Here is a 17,622-nt window from a genome sequence, read left to right as displayed (position 1 = left end):
AAGCATACCCATAACATGATGCAGCTATCACTATTCTTCACACAAGAAATATGCAGAAACTGTGAAGTGTGTGTGAATTTGCACTAAACATAATGTGTTGTAGTAAAACCAAAGAAACACATTTCCTGTCACAGGAATTTCCTGTCACATTTTGCTGTATCAGTTAAATTCATTGTTGCATACACACAATTATGGATTTGAAATAGATTTGTTTCATTAGGGACTCCTTCTGGCCACTCCGTTATATAGACCAATTTTGTAGAGTGACGGGGATGATGTCCCATCGACTGTGCTTTTCCCTCTCAGTCATTCAGTTTTCCCAGGTGTCAGGGTAGCATTCCTAAGCAGTTTTGTTCCTCTCCATTTGCTCAGTTTGATCAACAGAGTTTGTAATTGATTCCTATTCAAATGAAGGACTCTGCAAAAACAAGGTTATTCATAAAAAATGTTTAAATGTAAAAAAAAAAATATATTATCATTGCCCTAAATTGTACTCAATTCAATTTATTGAGTGACTTTTATAGGGGAGACACAGCAATGGGTCTGAATACTTGAATACTGTACTTTTCTTTCACTTTGAAAGTGTCCAGTAGACTGTGTCAGATCAGAGGGAAACAATCCGAATTGAATGTGTTTGGATTGCATGCAATGGGTCAACAAAGGTGAACATTTTCAAAGGGTCTGAATACTTGTACAAGGCGCTGTATTTCTTGGCAAAAACTGTTGAAATGGGCTACCTTTTAAGCTGTTTAAAATCAAACACATGCTGGCCAGGGGAAGCTGTTGGAGGTAGAAATCGGAGGACGGGCTCATTATAATGCATGGAATGGAATGAAGAATAATATCAAACACGTTCCTTATTCCATTCCATGCATTACAATGAGCCTGTCCTCCGATTTCTACCTCCACCAGCCTCTCCTGATGCTGGCATATCCTTAAGTGGCCTACATAGAGATCACTGAAAGAAAGGTAAACTCCCATGAAGCATGTGCCATGTGGACAGTTATCTCGCCATTGGCTCCATGCGAGGGCAAGCTTCATAACGGCATTCTTTCACTTGATCAGTTTAGAATGAATCGCTAACCGGATTACAGACTAAGGAGGAATGTTTCAATATTGCCCTGGCGAACACTGGCCGCGCTTTGACCAGAAGCGCTAACTGCATGCGGCTCACCCGCTGCTCCCCGCGTAATTTCTCTTTAATCTTAAAAGAGAGAGACGGATTGGGGGCTGGGAAATTGACAGGGAGGAACAATGGATGGATTAAACTCAATTTCTCTTTTGGAAGCGGTTGCCTACTGTGTGGTCAATCAGAGAGAATAGAGCGTTGTCAAATGTAAGGCCTAGCCTACTTGTCGTTTGTTCTGCAGGTTTGAATGATGTGATGCTTTTAACTAAATCGATGTAGGCTTACAGAAAGGACAACAAGGGAAAGTTATCGCCATAGTTATAGCCTTTCTTCTGCAGTGACGTTTTAGACTCCTCCACCCCAGGCCACAGGTAGCTCAGGAATTGCTTGCGGTTATGACTTCAAAAGGCGGAGAGACACACCTCATAATAAGCACTCAGCAATGTCAAAACATGTCCGTGGAACCTGACCCCCGTGGCTAGGTGTTGAATGACCTTTGTTGAGTTTGGCGGGGTAGCAGGGGGGGCTTCCACGGTGGTTGAAACCGCTGGAGATGATTTTTGAAAAACGGGCGGAAATGCCTCTCTTGACCGGTTTTTCCTGCAGGAAACCGTAAAGCTGTGATCTATACTTGGAACGTGACGGAGGGATAGGAGGAAGGAACCACAGACATTTCAGAGAGCCAGAAAAGAAACGCCAGAAGGCCATTGTTCTCTTGAACGGCAACTGTCACTGGGATGTGGGACATCTTTCCGTCTTTCCTGTTGATAACTTTGATTCCATCCATACCTAATTGCCATAATGTAATAATCCTAATCATTAAGACAAAGTAGCCTAATTGCTGAGGATTATCTAAAATAAATATTAATTTCGCTTGACCTTATGCAATGTTCTAAAGATACAATATTATAGCGAACGGCGAGGTAGAGCAACTTGCCGTAAGCGGGTATCGAACTCATAATCTTCCGTTTCCAAACCGGCCGTGCTAGCTACAACACGAAGACAGTTGCTCAAAGTGATCCTATTGGTTTTAATTAGGTTGGTCGTAGGTACGTGGGGTAGATTGAAAAACAATGATAGCCCTAGACCTGTGATCATCTGATTCCCACACTAGTGAGAGCCCTGTCATCAGCCTGTGACCCGACCGATACTGTTAGACAGACGATGCCTGGGGGGGTCTGAGTCAGTCCACAGACAGTGACTTAGCATGTGACACACACACTCACACTAGTAATGTACAGCAGACATGTAAATACAACATATCTGTTTATATGGAAGGAGATTTAACAACACAGCTACTCATTTACACACACACACACACACACACACACACACACACACACACACACACACACACACACACACTGAGAGCAGGGAAACATGGTTCTGTAACTGAAGGAGTCTAACACCTGAACATTGGATGATGTCATGGTCCATCGTACATACTGTAATTATATCACCAACATGTCAGCACAGCACAACATCATCATAAAAATGCCTCAGATACACTATGGTGCTTCTGCATTTAGGCAAGTGTGTGTTTATTTGTTTATTTATCAGGGGAAATGCACAGTTTATCGGCTATTCACAACTTTCTCAAAATTATTAATCTAAGATATTAATCTAAGATATTAATCTCATTTACATGTGGTCTACACAGGGAACACATCATGAAATCAGTGCAAATCAATAATTGGTGAAATCACATTTAATCTCAAGATTAATCTCAGATCTTTCATCAAACCCACTATCTCTCTCACACACACGGATGTTTTTCTTCAGTGTTTTCATGTGTGGGGTGCTTCAGCTCTGTGCTGATGGAAGCATGCAAGGCTCCTCTACAAATGTCCACATGAGCTCGTGATTCGGTTTGGCCAGGCACATTCCATGTATCATCTGTCCCTGCTGCTTCATTTAGGTCATTCAGTTTGGATATGTTCCACCTGCCCTATACCCTAGTTATGACGGGCCCTGTGCCATTTTCTCTTACACTCCCATGTCTTGTTTTGAGTCATGTTTCATTGCACTCTTTCACCACTGATACATTTCCTTTCAGTTAAATTTTAGTTAACTTTCAGTTAACTTCCCCTAAGCAGTATCCCAGTTAGAATCACTTCTGTTCATTGGGGATATTTGTAGCAGCACCATACTGTGGCGAGCAGGGGTATTGCATGCAATAGACTGATGGGGTGGACTACTCCAATCATAATTCAAATATAATTCCAAGAGAGGTTGGAGCTCTGAAAGCACTGATGGTATCAGATTGTAGGGGAACATCAGCATAATAAACATGCAGCCAAAATGAAGATTGTAGGGAGAGTACAGTTATTTAGTATATTTCTATCGTATTGTCGAAAACCTGTGGCTATGTCCCTCTCCTTAAGCTGTGCTAGGTTGTATGTCATTTTTGTAAATTACAGTGATAGTAATGAAAGATGTTTGTCTTGTTCCTCAGGATGTGTGTGTGATGGTGGGCAGTTTGAGTCCAGCCATGGAGTCAGAGCTGAACTGCAGCTCCCACTGTGACTCCCAACTGTGCCTCATCCACCCAAGAGTCAATGCACAGGAGGGCCTGGAGATACTGCAGAGACTATGTACCCTCAGCACGGTAAACACACATATACGCACGCACGCACGCACGCACGCACGCACGCACGCACGCACGCACGCACACACGCACACACAGAAACACACAGGTATATGCTTTTATGGTTTAACTTGAAACAGTGAAAAGGTACTTGGAAAGAGCACACTCATACTCTAAGAGGTTAACGGCTCCTTTAAGAGCAGGGGAGGCAGGCTCACAGCAGTGTGGTGCAGGAAAGGGCTTGAGTGCAACTAAAGTGGAGAGCTGAACTTTGATCAAACCTGTTCCTAGAGAATTTCTCTGTATGCATTCACTCTACAAATCTATCTGAGGCTTCGTTTGTGATTCCAGTGAAGATCGAGTCAGCTTAAATGCAGGTAAGAAAATAAAGTGATTGACATTACCTTCATGGTCTTGTGCAGATAAATCATATTTATTGTGTTATGAATCTCTCAGCGTTTTATGTCAATCAAATATATATGGTAAATGTATTCTAAAGAAACATAGAATACATACACTTCAATCAAGTAGTTGAAGTAGAATAAAACTTAAAAAGATTGTCTGCATTCTGGAAAGGGGTTTGATGGTTTCACTTTCTGTTTCCCAGGCATGGCGTCAACAAGCACGGTCCTGTGTGAAGAGCAGTTCCTGTGTTCTATCTGCATTGATGTATTCATTAACCCTGTCACCACCCCTTGTGGACACAACTTCTGCATGACGTGTATTAAACAATACTGGGATAGCAACAACCTGCACCAGTGTCCCATGTGTAAGCAGAAATTCAACAGAAGACCTGAGCTAAAAGTCAATACCTTCATATCTGAAATATCAGCTCAATTCAAGAGGTCAGTTGAAACTAGCATCACTAGCTCTTTGGACCAACGTCCAGCCAAACCTGGAGAAGTGCCTTGTGATGTATGCACTGGAGAGAAGCTTCAGGCTATGAAGTCTTGTCTGGAGTGTGTGGTCTCCTACTGTGAGACTCACCTGGAGCCCCATACGAGAGTCACAACACTGAAGAAACACAAGCTGATAAACCCGGTGGAGAATCTTGAAGACAAGATCTGTGAGAAGCACAAGAGAGTCCTAAAATGGCTCTGTAAGCGTGACCAGATGTATATGTGTGAGGTCTGCGTTAATACTGACCACAAGGCCCATGACACTGTCCCTATAGAGGAGGAGAGCAGGAAGAGGATGGCTCAGCTGGGGAAGATGGAGGCCGAAGTCAAACAGATGATTCAGACCAGACAACAGAAAGTTGATGAGATCCAACAAACAGCTCAGATAAGCAAAAAGAATGCGGAGGCAGAGATACAGGACAGCTTGCAGGTCTTCACTGCTCTGGTGCGCTCCATTCAGAGAAGCCATTCTGAGCTTATTGAGGTAATTGAGGAGAAGCAGAAAGCAGCAGAGAGGCGGGCTGAGGGGCTCATTAAAGAGCTGGAGCAGGAAATCACAGAGCTAAAGAGGAGAAGCATTGAGCTGGAGCAGCTCTCACACACTGAGGACCACCTCCACCTCCTCCAGAGCTTCCCATCCCTGTCCACCCCTCCACCCAGTAAGGACTGGTCTGAGACCAGTGTTCAGAGTGTCACGTACGTTGGGACAGTGAGGAGAGCAGTGAGGAGAGTTGGGTCTGAGCTGGAGGAGACACTGAAGACTGAAGTGAAGAGGTTGTGTGAGACAGAGATGAAGATGGTTCAACAGTGTGCAGTGGATGTGACTCTGGACCCTGATACCGCACATCCTAATCTAATGCTTTCTGAAGATGTTCAACAAATAAAACATGGCGGAAGGCGACAGAACCTCCCTGACAACCCAGAGAGGTTTTATTACATTGGTAGTGTCCTGGGAAGGGAGGGTTTCTCTTCTGGTAGATTCTATTATGAGGTGCAGGTGAAGGGGAACACGGATTGGACTGTAGGAGTGGCCAAAGAGTCCATCGACAGAAAGCTGTATACAATGAACCCAGAGAGTGGACTCTGGACTGTGCAGCTGTTGAAAGGGAATGTGTTCAAGGCCTGTGCCTCAGAACCGGTCACTCTCTCCCTGAGTGAGAAAGCCCAGAAGGTGGGAGTCTATGTGGACTATGAAGAGGGTACGGTCTCCATGTATGATGCACATGCTAGCGCCCATATCTACTCTTTCATTGGCTGCACCTTCACTGAGAAACTCCACCCGTACTTCAGTCTTGGTGTTTATGGAATTGGTCAAATGTCAGCTCCACTGATCATCTCTCCTGTCAGCCAATCAAATTGAGATATTCTCAGTGTTGTTGATTTTAAATGAGGAGAACTGAATTTTTTGTGCTTTGATTTTCATTGAATCGTTTGAGATGTATAGTTGGTTGTTATTTGATTTGCTACAAAAATTCCACTTATTTCTGATCCTTCTCCTATATGTCTCTGTAATCATCTGCAAAAATACTATTGGTATTTCACTCAATACATGATGTTACTGTTAAATATAATGACCTTTGCAATAAAACAATCTATCCGGAATGTGTACACTGCCTATTGAAGGTCTCATTTTTCAAGGTCTCGATGTTTGTGAAATTGTCAAGGTCTGTATTTTTCAAGGTCTCAATTTCTGGAAAATTGTTTTACATTTTCAGTAACAACTAAACACAAAAAAGACCCCCAAAAGCTTTGTTAACTCCATGTTAACAAAAGAGATGAGAATTGTAAACAAACAAAGTGATGGTACTGTGGATTGATAGTCACAGTCACAAAAGTCCTGTTGAGAGCGTCAAGTTGAAATAAAATAGCTTAAGTCTTTGTTTTCTTCTCTCACTAACCTTTATGTTTTAAATCTTTAAGTTATGGCAAGGTTTTAATATAAACCCTAGACAGGTTCCTTACCTTACCTGCACATGTACTTTTTAAATACATTTTATTCTTTCACTGTTTAATTTCTTTATGTGTTTGAATAAAGACATTTTTTTTTTTTTTAAATGAGAAGAAAGTCATGTAAGGCATAAATGCAGCCAAATGTTGGACTGGCACTGTCCCTTTAAGAACAGGTGAAGAAGTCACACAGCACAGCAATATGAGGCGGGGGGAGGGGGGGCGGGAGCGAATGTCACTTTATAAATTGAAACCAAACTAGAGAACTTCATGCTGTGCATAGCAACACACCACCCGCACAGACCTCTCTACACTGCTACTCTGGGTCTGCGCAATACACACACAGGAGGTGAGTTTCTTTTATTTGTGTTTCGTTGGGTTGTTTTTTCAAGTTTCCACAGCTGTCACAACTTAGTTATAAATATCCGTAAGGGAATTAATACATTTATCTTGTATTATGTTGTATTGAATTACATTGTATTGTACTGTAGGCTTTCTATAGACCGACAGATTGATTTTGACAGGTGGGGATGTCCTCACCAGTGGAGGCTGGTGGAGGTAGAAATCGGAGGACAGGCTCATTTGGAGGACGGGCTCAACGTGTGTTTGATACCATTCCTGATTCCGTTCCATGCATTACAATGAGCCCGTCCTCCGATTTCTACCTTCATCAGCCTCCACTGGTGAGGATATCCCCGGATATCCCCACCTGTCAAAATCAATCTGTCAGTCTATATCAAGCCTACAGTACAATACAATGTAATTCAATGGTCCTCACTGCCCCTGCTCCTTTATTTGTCTGTTGAACTAGTCCGTATTAGACACCTCGTAATTGGGTGAAATGAAAAGCATTACCATATCACTTGATGCTGTTTGTTTACATGTATTGAGATGAGGGCTTGACTGCTTAGTGCCAAGAGTGGAACAGTATATTCTGGAAAGAGAAGATTCCAGTATAGTGATGAGAGCCAACTGATTCCATAAAGTCCCTTCTGATTTATTTTTGGATGTGTTCCCAGACATGGCTTCCGCCGGCAGTCTGCTGTCCGAGGAGCAATTCCTGTGTCCCATCTGTTTGGACGTGTTCACTCACCCCATCACCACCCCGTGTGGGCACAACTTCTGCAAGGACTGCATCCAGGGATACTGGCAGAGCCAGAACCTATGCCAGTGCCCCATGTGTAAGCAGAAATTCTACAGAAGACCTGAGCTAAAAGTCAATACCTTCATTTCGGAAATGGCTGCTCAGTTCCGGAGGTCAGTAGAAATGAGGGTTAATAATACATGTAGCTCACCTGACCAAGCCCCACCCAATCCTGGAGAGGCGACCTGCGATGTCTGCACTGGGAGGAAGGTGAAGGCCGTGCGGTCCTGCCTGGATTGTCAGGCCTCCTACTGTGACACTCACCTGGAGCCTCATCAGATACTGGCCTCCTTCAAGAAACACCAGTTGATCCACCCAGTGATCAACATGGACGACCGAGTGTGTAAGAGGCATCAGAGGCTTCTGGTGCTGTTCTGCAAGCGTGACCAGACGTACGTCTGTCAGGTCTGCGTTAAGACTGACCACAAGGCCCACGACACTGTCCCTATAGAGGAGGAGAGCAGGAAAAGGAAGGCTCAGCTGGGGAAGATGGAGGCCGAAGTTCAGCAGATGATTCAGACCAGACAACAGAAAGTTGATGAGATCAAACAAACAGCCAAGATAAGCAAAAAGAACGCGGAGGCAGAGATACAGGACAGCTTGCAGGTCTTCACTGCTCTGGTGCGCTCCATTCAGAGAAGCCAGGCTGAGCTTATTGTGGTGATTGAGGAGAAGCAGAAAGCAGAAGAGAGGCGGGCTGAAGGGCTCATGAAAGAGCTGGAGCAGGAAATCACAGAGCTAAAGAGGAGAAGCATCGAGCTTCAGCAGCTCTCACACACAGAGGACCACCTCCACCTCCTCCAGAGCTTCCCATCCCTGTCCACCCCTCCACCCAGTAAGGACTGGTCTGAGACCAGTGTTCAGAGTGTCACGTACGTTGGGACAGTGAGGAGAGCAGTGAGGAGAGTTGGGTCTGAGCTGGAGGAGACACTGAAGACTGAAGTGAAGAGGTTGTGTGAGACAGAGCTTAGAAGGACTCAACAGTGTGCAGTGGATGTGACTCTGGACCCTGATACCGCACATCCCAAACTCATCCTCTCTGAGAACAGGAAACATGTGAGCCATGGGGACATAGCATTGAACCTCCCAGACAATCCAGAGAGGTTTTACCCTGGTATTAGTGTCCTGGGAAAGGAGGCCTTCTTCTCGGGGAGACACTACTATGAGGTGGAGGTGAAGGGGAAGATGGAGTGGGATGTCGGAGTGGGCAGAGAGTCAGTCAACAGGAAGGGAGGGAACACACTGAGCCCCGAAAGAGGCTATTGGACGCTGGGGTTGAGGAATGGGAATGACTACTGGGCTCTCAGCACCCCCCCTGTCCCCCTGCCTCTGAAGGTGAAGCCCCAGAGGGTGGGGGTGTATGTGGACTGGGAGGGAGGTCAGGTCTCCTATTATGATGTGGAATCCCGGGCTCATATCTACTCGTTCACCGGCTACACCTTCACTGAGAGACTGTATCCATACTTTAACCCCCGTCGCAATCACGGCGGGCTAAACTCCGCCCCATTGGTCATCTCTCCTGTCAGGAACCACTGTGCTCCACTTCAGCCTGGCTGATTGGTTAGATGATGATCGATAAGCCATTCGAAGCCATTTCGGCTTGTAGTTAAATTCTTTGCCTATCCATTCCAACATTCACAGTGAAATCCTTATTGGCGAGGACAATGGATGTCTTCATCTTATATTCAATTATCCCCACCCGCTCAATGCTAGAGACCTGCCATTCGCCTCTGCACTAACTGAAACTTTGCTGAATTAATAATAGCGCCAATATCAACTTAACATTGTGGTTAATAATAATAATAAATAATATTATAGGAGAACATACTGAGCGTTGTGTGAGTTGGTTTTATATTTGTGTGAATGTGAAATACAGTATGTAATATATTATATCTTGTGTCTGATGTCTTATAAGTGTGTTATATCTAATAAATATTCAATAAAACCTTTTATGAAAGTTGTCTGTATGTTTTCTGTGTATTTGTAGTTGGTCTTTTTACCATCGTACCATTTCATGCTGCATTTCTGGCAGGCAATAGTAACACAATGCAGTTGGAAAGGATCATTATTATCCCTCCAGAAAGCAGAGGATTGCAGCTTTTCCTGTACACACACACACACACACACACACACACACACACACACACACACACACACACACACACACACACACACAAACTGACTTACCTGATCATTGATTTATGTTTTACTTGTGTGTGTGTGTGTGTGTGTGTGTGTGTGTGTGTGTGTGTGTGTGTGGTGTGTGTGTGTGTGTGTAGATGGGAGTGGAGCTGCAGAGGCGGTCTCTCTCCCCAGTGCTTTGTGCGGTGGTCTGGACACTGCTCTCCTGTGGAATCCTGCTGGCTTTCTCCTTCCTGCTCTTCACCATGCGCTTCAAGAACAATAGGTACACACACACACACACACACACACAGACACACACACAGACACACACACACACACACACACACACACACACACACACACACACACATACACACGCGCACACACGCACACACACGCACGCACACACTCACAGCCTGCTGACTCTTTGTATATGTGTGTTCCTCAGGATAGTGAAGATGTCCAGTCCTAACCTGAATGTGCTGACTCTGTGTGGGAGTGTTCTCACCTACAGCAGTGGTTTCCTATTCGCTATCGAGGACCGCACACACCTGCAAGGGGGAGGAGCAAGAGCTGTGCTACAGGTGATAAAGACAGTACACATCAGTGAAGGCTGATGGAAGTAGATATTGGAGGACGGGCTCATTGTAACGCTCATTGTAACGAACAGTGAGGAATGGTATCAAACACACATTCCTTATTCCGTTCCATGCATTACATTGAGCCCGTCCTCTGATTTCTACCTCCACCAGCCTCCCCTGGTACCCATGTACAGGCAATCAAACATGCAGTGTACACAGTACTGTGTATGGAGTTGCTCTCACGTTGCTGTAGTGGGTGATACAATTATGGGATGCACTGATGCTGTTGCCATGGTGTCTCCTAGGCGAGGATGTGGACGCTATGTATCGGCAGCACCCTGGTGTTCGGGCCTATCCTGGGGAAGACATGGAGGCTGTACAGAGTGTTCACCCAACGCGTGCCTGACAAGAGAGTGGTATGTAGGACAAAGTGTGTGTGTGTGTGTGTGTGTGTGTGTGTGTGTGTGTGTGTGTGTGTGTGTGTGTTGATACAGAATGGGATGCTGATGTGTGACCCTATTTGTGTGTGTTTGTATGTGTGTGTTTTAAAGGCTCACTCTTTAGTTAGTGAAGTGTGTCACATTGAAGGTGTGCGTGTGTGTGTGTGTGTGTATGTGTCTGTGTGTGCATGCTTGCGTGTGTACGCGTGTGTGTGTGTGTGTTTGTGCGCATGCGTGCATGCACGTGTGTGTGTATATATTTTATATTATGTGTATTGTAGAGTGTGTCTGTTGCAGATCTGACTTCTCTGTGTGTTTCAGATCATCAGAGACATCCAGTTGATGGGGTTGGTGGCTATGTTGATTCTGGTGGACATTCTGGTTCTGACTGCTTGGAGTCTGGCTGACCCTGTTCGATGTGCACGGTCCATTGGAGCTGTGGTCAAGGTACAGAACCGCAGTATAAACCCTCCCATGCAATATCCAGTACATCATACAAGTAGCTGCAGTTATGGAATATGATAGAGGGAAATAAACAGGAAGTGACATAGGTGCTTATATGTGTATGTATGATTTTGCATCCAGGTTTTATGTGTGTCAATTCCGTCCCATGCATTACAATGAGCCCGTCCTCCAATGTCTACCTCCACCAGCCTCCCCTGATGTGTTTGTATGATTTTGTGTGCGTGCTTTATGTGTGTGTGTGTGTGTGTGTGATTGTGTGTTTGTTTAGGTGGTGGAGAAAGACGTGTCATACTCTCTAACTGAGCTGGACACGTGTTCCTCTGTCTACTCAGACCTGTGGGTTACCCTTCTGGCCGTGATAAAGGTAAAACACAAGTACAATACAGTACATCCAGTAGAGCACATACATACTCAACTAAAGCATTCATGAGGAGACAACCATGAACATTAATAATGATTTATGTTTTATGCTTCACACAGAAGCCTAGCAGAGTTAATAGTTTCTGTTTCATCAGAGTTTGTGGTGTAGTTCTGTCATGGAGTTATTCAGTTATGTCTGTCAAGAGATGTGGTTGTTTTGTGGTCTTTAACTCCCTCTCCCCCCTCTCCTCTCTCTTCTCTCCCCCTCCCTCCCCCTCCCTCCCCCTCTCCTCCCCTCTCCCCTCTCCTCTCCAGGGTAGTCTTCTCCTCTATGGGACCTACCTAGCTGGTCTGACCAGCAACGTCAGCCTCCCTCCAGTTAACCAGTCCCCCACCATCATGACCGCGGTCAGCCTGGTCACCCTGTCAACCACAACGGCGGTCATGGTCTCACGGTTCCTCCAGGGCTGGCCTAACCTCATCTACAGCGTGGTCTCGGGGGCCATCTTTGTTTGCACGCTCGCAACCAACTGTCTCCTGTTTGTGCCTCAGGTGAGAGATTGTCCGAAGCCTACCGATTACTTAAAGTATATACCGCATACTAACCATACTACATACTATTTAGAACCTACTCTTTAGTATTCAATAAGCTACTTATTTCAACATAATGCTCCACCATGTTGTCATGGTAATTGGCTCAATTGGGTTACTGCCCGCCTCCCTTGGCTGCTTCATTGAGTTGTGGGAATAAAATCTGTCCAGGACTTCCTGAATAGTGTGTGGTGAATTCATATTACGTGGAAAGGCAAATCTACGATGCCAAGCTGGCATTTTGAGTATACTCAAATTTAGTACATTTAGTACTTTCTAATCTTGCATACTGAAAATGCCTACTGAATCGGTGGCCGTATGACCTTTCAGGACATGGCCAGACAGCAAGATCATGCTGTATCTGTGTCACTACGGTCTTATTCATAGTCCTACAACACTATTGGGTCCTAAAGGTCTGCCTGGCGACTGGGACAGAGAGTGGCAGAGAGTGAAAGAGGAAGAGATTTTTTCTATGAGACAACAATCTTACTCACATCATCATCTCACTCACAAACAGAGACTCCACTGTTTTGTTTGTGACCAAATGTAATGGCAAATGCCAACACATTTAGACAGAGAGACCACTATGTTAGACAACAATCAGTACGGACAGACGGACGGACAGACAGACAGACAGACAGACAGACAGACAGACAGACAGACAGGCAGGCAGGCAGGCAGGCAGGCAGGCAGGCAGGCAGACAGACAGACAGACAGACAGACAGATAGTCAGTTAAACAGACAGACAGACAGAGTCTCTTTTCTGTTTTGACAAGCCCAACCCAACCTAGGCCCAACACACAGTACATGTATGTGTGTGTGTGTGTGTGTGTGTATGTGTGTGTGTGTGTGTGTGTGTGTGAGAGTGTGTGTGCCTGCGTGTGTGCATGCATACATGTGTGCGTGTGTGTCCCACACCTCACTCTCATGTTTGCGTATATACAGTACAGTATACCCCTACAAAGACAGCGTGACTCACACACACACACACACACACACACACACACACACACACACACACACACACACACTCACGTAGTCCATGACTCAACATTGAGAAAGCCTGAGCAGTGGCTTGCGGTGCACTGACGTTACGATAAAGGAATGCATCCTCTATGGAAAAGGAAGGAAATATTTAAACAATGAGCAATAAACACACACCTGGAGATTTGTTCCAAGGCTTACTAGGGTGTAACTACCGTAACCACGGGCACACTTCTCGGATTGTTGTCTCTTGGTTTTTTTGTGATCTTTAACTCTCTCCCTCTCTCTCCCCTCTCTCCTCTCTTCACCCCCCCCCCCCCCCTCCTCCCCTTCCCCTTCCTTCTTGCCCCCCCCCCCCCCTCTCCCCTTCCTTCTTGCCCCCTCCTCCCCACCCCCCCTCCCCCCTCCGCCGCCCAGCTGACCCAGTGGCGTCGGTTCGAGGAGGAGCACAACAACCCTAGCCAGATGGCCAAGTACTTCAGCAGCCCCAGTAAGAGTCTCCACTCTGTCCACAGCCAGGACGAGATCTACTACCTGCTGGGGGAGAACAACTCCATGAAGAGACTGCTCACTGAGGTTGGTATTTGTGCTCCCCCGCTCACACACTCACACACCCGCGTACACACACACACACACTCACTCATTCACACACTCATACACTCACACACTCACCCCCTCACACACTCACCATCTCACCCACTCACACACTCACCCACTCACACATCCACTCACACACCCCCTCACACACTCACTCATTCACACACTCATACACTCACACACTCACCCCCTCACACACTCACCATCTCACCCACTCACCCACTCACCCACTCACACATCCACTCACACACCCCCTCACACACTCACTCACACACTCACCGACACATCCAGTCACCCATACTATAACCTGTCACCCTCGACCAGGGCTCACTATGGGCTGTAATGCATGGAATGAGATGATGAACGGTGTTTGATACCGTTCCTCTCCACGTTTTTTTTTTTTAAAAGCTTATTGTCGTTGTCATTTGTCAGAAGAACGCAGTGATCGACAGTCTGCAGGAGCAGGTGAACAACGCCAAGGACAAGCTGCTGCGCCTCATGTCAGCAAGCCACCCCCGCGAGGACCCTGAAATGGACTCTTCCAGCACCAACCTCAACTCCTCCTCCACTCAGACCACGGTGGTACCGTCCGAGAGCCCTCCCACGCCCCTGCCACTGAGAAACACTGAGTCCCCCCTCCCAGCCCCACCTCTTTCTTCCCCTCCTCTCTCTGTTCATCCGACTACTACTCCTCTTTCTTCATCTCCGCCTGCCTCTGTCCCCTCTCCCTCCCCAGGTAATGGTGTGTGTGTCACCCAGTGGAAAGCACAGTGTGTGTCTGACCCCGAGGGAACACTGAGGAGGAGGGCCAGTGAGACAGGGGAGTCTAAGGCAGGGGGGGCCGGCTCACAGCAGCAGGGGGAGGAGTCTAAACCCCTTGTCTCCTCCCAGCCCACTGTGGTAGGGGGGGAGAGGACACAAGCCACGCCCATCTCCCCATCAAACTGTGTCACTTCCCCTCTGTCCCCAACGGGGTCGGGCCCTGCTCAGGCGGAACCCTCCAGTTGCCATGGCGAGCCTGCGTCACCGTGGGTGACGGGCGTCCGACAGGGCGGGTTTGTGAGCAGTGAGCAGCTGCAAGAGATCCTCCAGGAACTGAGTGTGGATGCTGTCATGGAAACCACCCTCCGCTCCCCCAATCATGCCCGGGGGGGGTCCAGGAGACCCTCTCAACCCTCCTTCACTGACCCTTCCCCCCTCTCCCCCCTCTCTCCCCGCACCCCCCGCACCCCCCGCTCCCCACGTCCTCCTCTCCACTTCCGCTACCCCAGTATCTCCCCCTACGTGATGAGGAAACGCCGGCCTCCCTTCCACTCCACCAGAGGGGTGCCTCCGCCCTGCTACTACCCAGGCTCTGAGCCTCCCGGCTGGGGAAGGAAGAGGGGCGCTGGACCCTCGCAACCTGACAAGGACCCTTCAATAACAGAACAACCCCAAGACTTGGTCACCATGGAGACCACTCCCCTCCACCCGGATGATAGCGACGGAGAGGAGAGGGAAGAGGTGGGACGCAGGGTGACGGATAGGTGTGAGAGGCGTGGCTCGAGGCGGGAGCACCGGACAACACCGCCTCGCAAGTGCTCCATCTCTCCCTTCTCAGGACAAGCCCACCCGGCCCCCTCGGAGGGGGAGGAAGGCGGCAGGGGGGGCCGGGAGCGTGGTCGAGACTCGTACGGTTACTGGGACTCAGACTCCAGCAGCTCCGTGGACTACTGCTACTACCACCGGCCGTACTGTGACTCCTGTCTGCAGCACGGCTCCTACCCGTCGACGGACAGCTCCTCAGACTCGTCGGACAGTGAGTACGGAGGCTACGCTAGCCTCTGCCGCTCCACACACCCCGTGGTCAACTTCAAAGAGGACCTGAAACCCACCTTCGTATGACCACACGAAGGGTAGACTGACTCACTATAAGGGGAGAAGAACAGTGGTATCCTTCCTATCATTTATGTGTATTGTCTAAAGGCAGTAGAGGCTGGTGGAGCATTCCATGCATTAAAATGAGCCTGTCCTTCGATTTTGAACTCCACCAGCTTCCCACTAGTCTATAATGTTGTACAGACACTATATCAAGTATAGTTTGTAAAGCATTCGTCTATCCTACTGTATGTGCACTTCAAATGGCCAGTTCACTAACCTTTGAGCACTTAAAAGTGTTAATACCTATCCAACATCACTGTCTGAAATGAAAAACTTCTGGCCTTAAAACATCTGTCTTTTCTAACGATAATGTATATTCCCTATCAATGTGTGGATTAGCCTAGCAACACATTACCTCACATCAATCACCTTGCAGCCTTTTTGATTGGTTGGAAGTACTATTATTATTAGGACATGAAATGGGACAAATTATAGAAGGCTTATAGTCTTATAGTTTTGATACGTGGGCTGGTAACATTGTTACCCATGGGACACTGTTATATAATGAAATACTTCACTAGATTTAGTAATGGCAAGGTATACAAAATTCACCAATTTCACTGTTTATGTTTGTGCTCATCCTTGTATGTGTAGGACGTGGTTTTTAATGAGTTATCAATCTCACACAATTCAGTAATACCTGGAGTGTTATTCAATGTGTCGGTTTGTCAGATCTGATGATTTGTGACTTGATTTTAATTTATTGACTTTGTCTTTAACTTATTGCTCTAGCTGCCATTGTCTCTTCATGTTAATACATACAAATGATATTTGGTCTAAATGACACATTGTCATGGACATTGTTAATGGTCAACATTGGATTCTGTTTATGACTACATACACATTGAAATGAATGTATACTGTACCCATTTTTCTGAAGTGAAATGATTGTTATGCTGTTTTTCATACATCAATATTTCTCAATTCATTATGTTGGTATTTTCATTGATTTGGTGTATGTGTGTGTAGGCGTGCGTGAGCACGTGCATGTACAGTATACTGTATGCATTTCATTGAAAGCTTGGCCCCCTACACAGTTCCTCTTCAATCCATTCCTCTCAGAAGAAGTGATTGATTAGCTATGACCTTTTGACCTCTGCCCCCTAGCCCCTCACCCCTCTCTTGACTCATTCTACCTATAGATTGCTTCTCTCTTCCTCTGCTTCCTCTCATAAGAGGATATGCATCTATATCCAGGTTCAGAATAAAGGAGTGATTTTGTGCTGTTTGATAGCTTTGCACAATAATAATACTGTGCTGAGCTTGTCTCTTTCATACTGTCCCCTAATTGCTTACATAGGCTCTTTAAAGCTATTTTTCCGGTGCTTATAACACTGTGACAAGTGATAATGATCATATTAATAACAGCTCCTATTGTGATATTTAGAACTGAACAACCTAATCATTGGGTATTTTGAGCACTAAAATCTGAATAACAAGTTTTATGTTGCCTGATTTTCTCACATACAGTAGCCTACCTGTGACTGAGATGGACAATCTCTCTCTCTCTCTCTCTCTCTCTCTCTCTCTCTCTCTCTCTCTCTCTCTCTCTCTCTCTCTCTCTCTCTCTCCTTGTCTCTCTTTCTCTCCTCAAGGACAGATGTTCTAGCTACTGGTAGAGTATGTTGACCTGTGGTTGTGTGTGTGGTTGTGTGTGTGTGTGTGTGTGTGTGTGTGTGTGTGTGTGTGTGTGTGTGTGTGTGTGTTAATGAATGGTTTGCTGCGTGAAGTGTTTGCATGAAGAGAAAGCGGCATCTTCCATTACTTCAGCACTACTGCCTCCGTTGTAGATGCCTCTCGCCTTTGCCTCGCATCGTAACCTTTGAAAGGGCGGCCAGGAGAAACTCCTTTTCA

At 46.4% G+C, this 17,622-nt stretch overlaps 2 protein-coding genes across 2 annotated transcripts; both read left to right on the top strand.

Annotated features, from left to right (window-relative positions):
- Positions 1-3,596: 3,596 nt before the first annotated feature.
- On the top strand, positions 3,597-15,732 carry gpr156 (G protein-coupled receptor 156; the record flags this gene model as incomplete). Its single annotated transcript, XM_083681254.1, has 9 exons — positions 3,597-3,737; positions 9,986-10,113; positions 10,279-10,414; positions 10,717-10,827; positions 11,173-11,298; positions 11,585-11,680; positions 11,992-12,228; positions 13,669-13,827; positions 14,281-15,732. 9 exons carry the CDS (start codon positions 3,597-3,599, stop codon positions 15,730-15,732), a joined length of 2,586 nt encoding a protein of 861 aa, XP_083537380.1.
- LOC310813148 (uncharacterized protein) lies at positions 3,964-9,263 on the top strand (the record flags this gene model as incomplete). Its single annotated transcript, XM_083682010.1, has 3 exons — positions 3,964-4,093; positions 4,324-5,967; positions 7,582-9,263. The coding sequence occupies exons 2-3, from the start codon at positions 4,326-4,328 to the stop codon at positions 9,261-9,263; spliced, it is 3,324 nt and encodes a 1,107-aa protein (XP_083538136.1). The 5' UTR covers positions 3,964-4,093; positions 4,324-4,325.
- Positions 15,733-17,622: the final 1,890 nt, after the last annotated feature.

The sequence above is a fragment of the Argentina silus genome (genome assembly GCF_951799395.1).
Source record: "Argentina silus genome assembly, chromosome: 12".
In the NCBI taxonomy this organism is placed as follows: domain Eukaryota; kingdom Metazoa; phylum Chordata; class Actinopteri; order Argentiniformes; family Argentinidae; genus Argentina; species Argentina silus.
The sequence above is the reverse complement of the archived record's forward strand: the minus strand, read 5'-3'. Positions and strand labels throughout refer to the sequence as shown.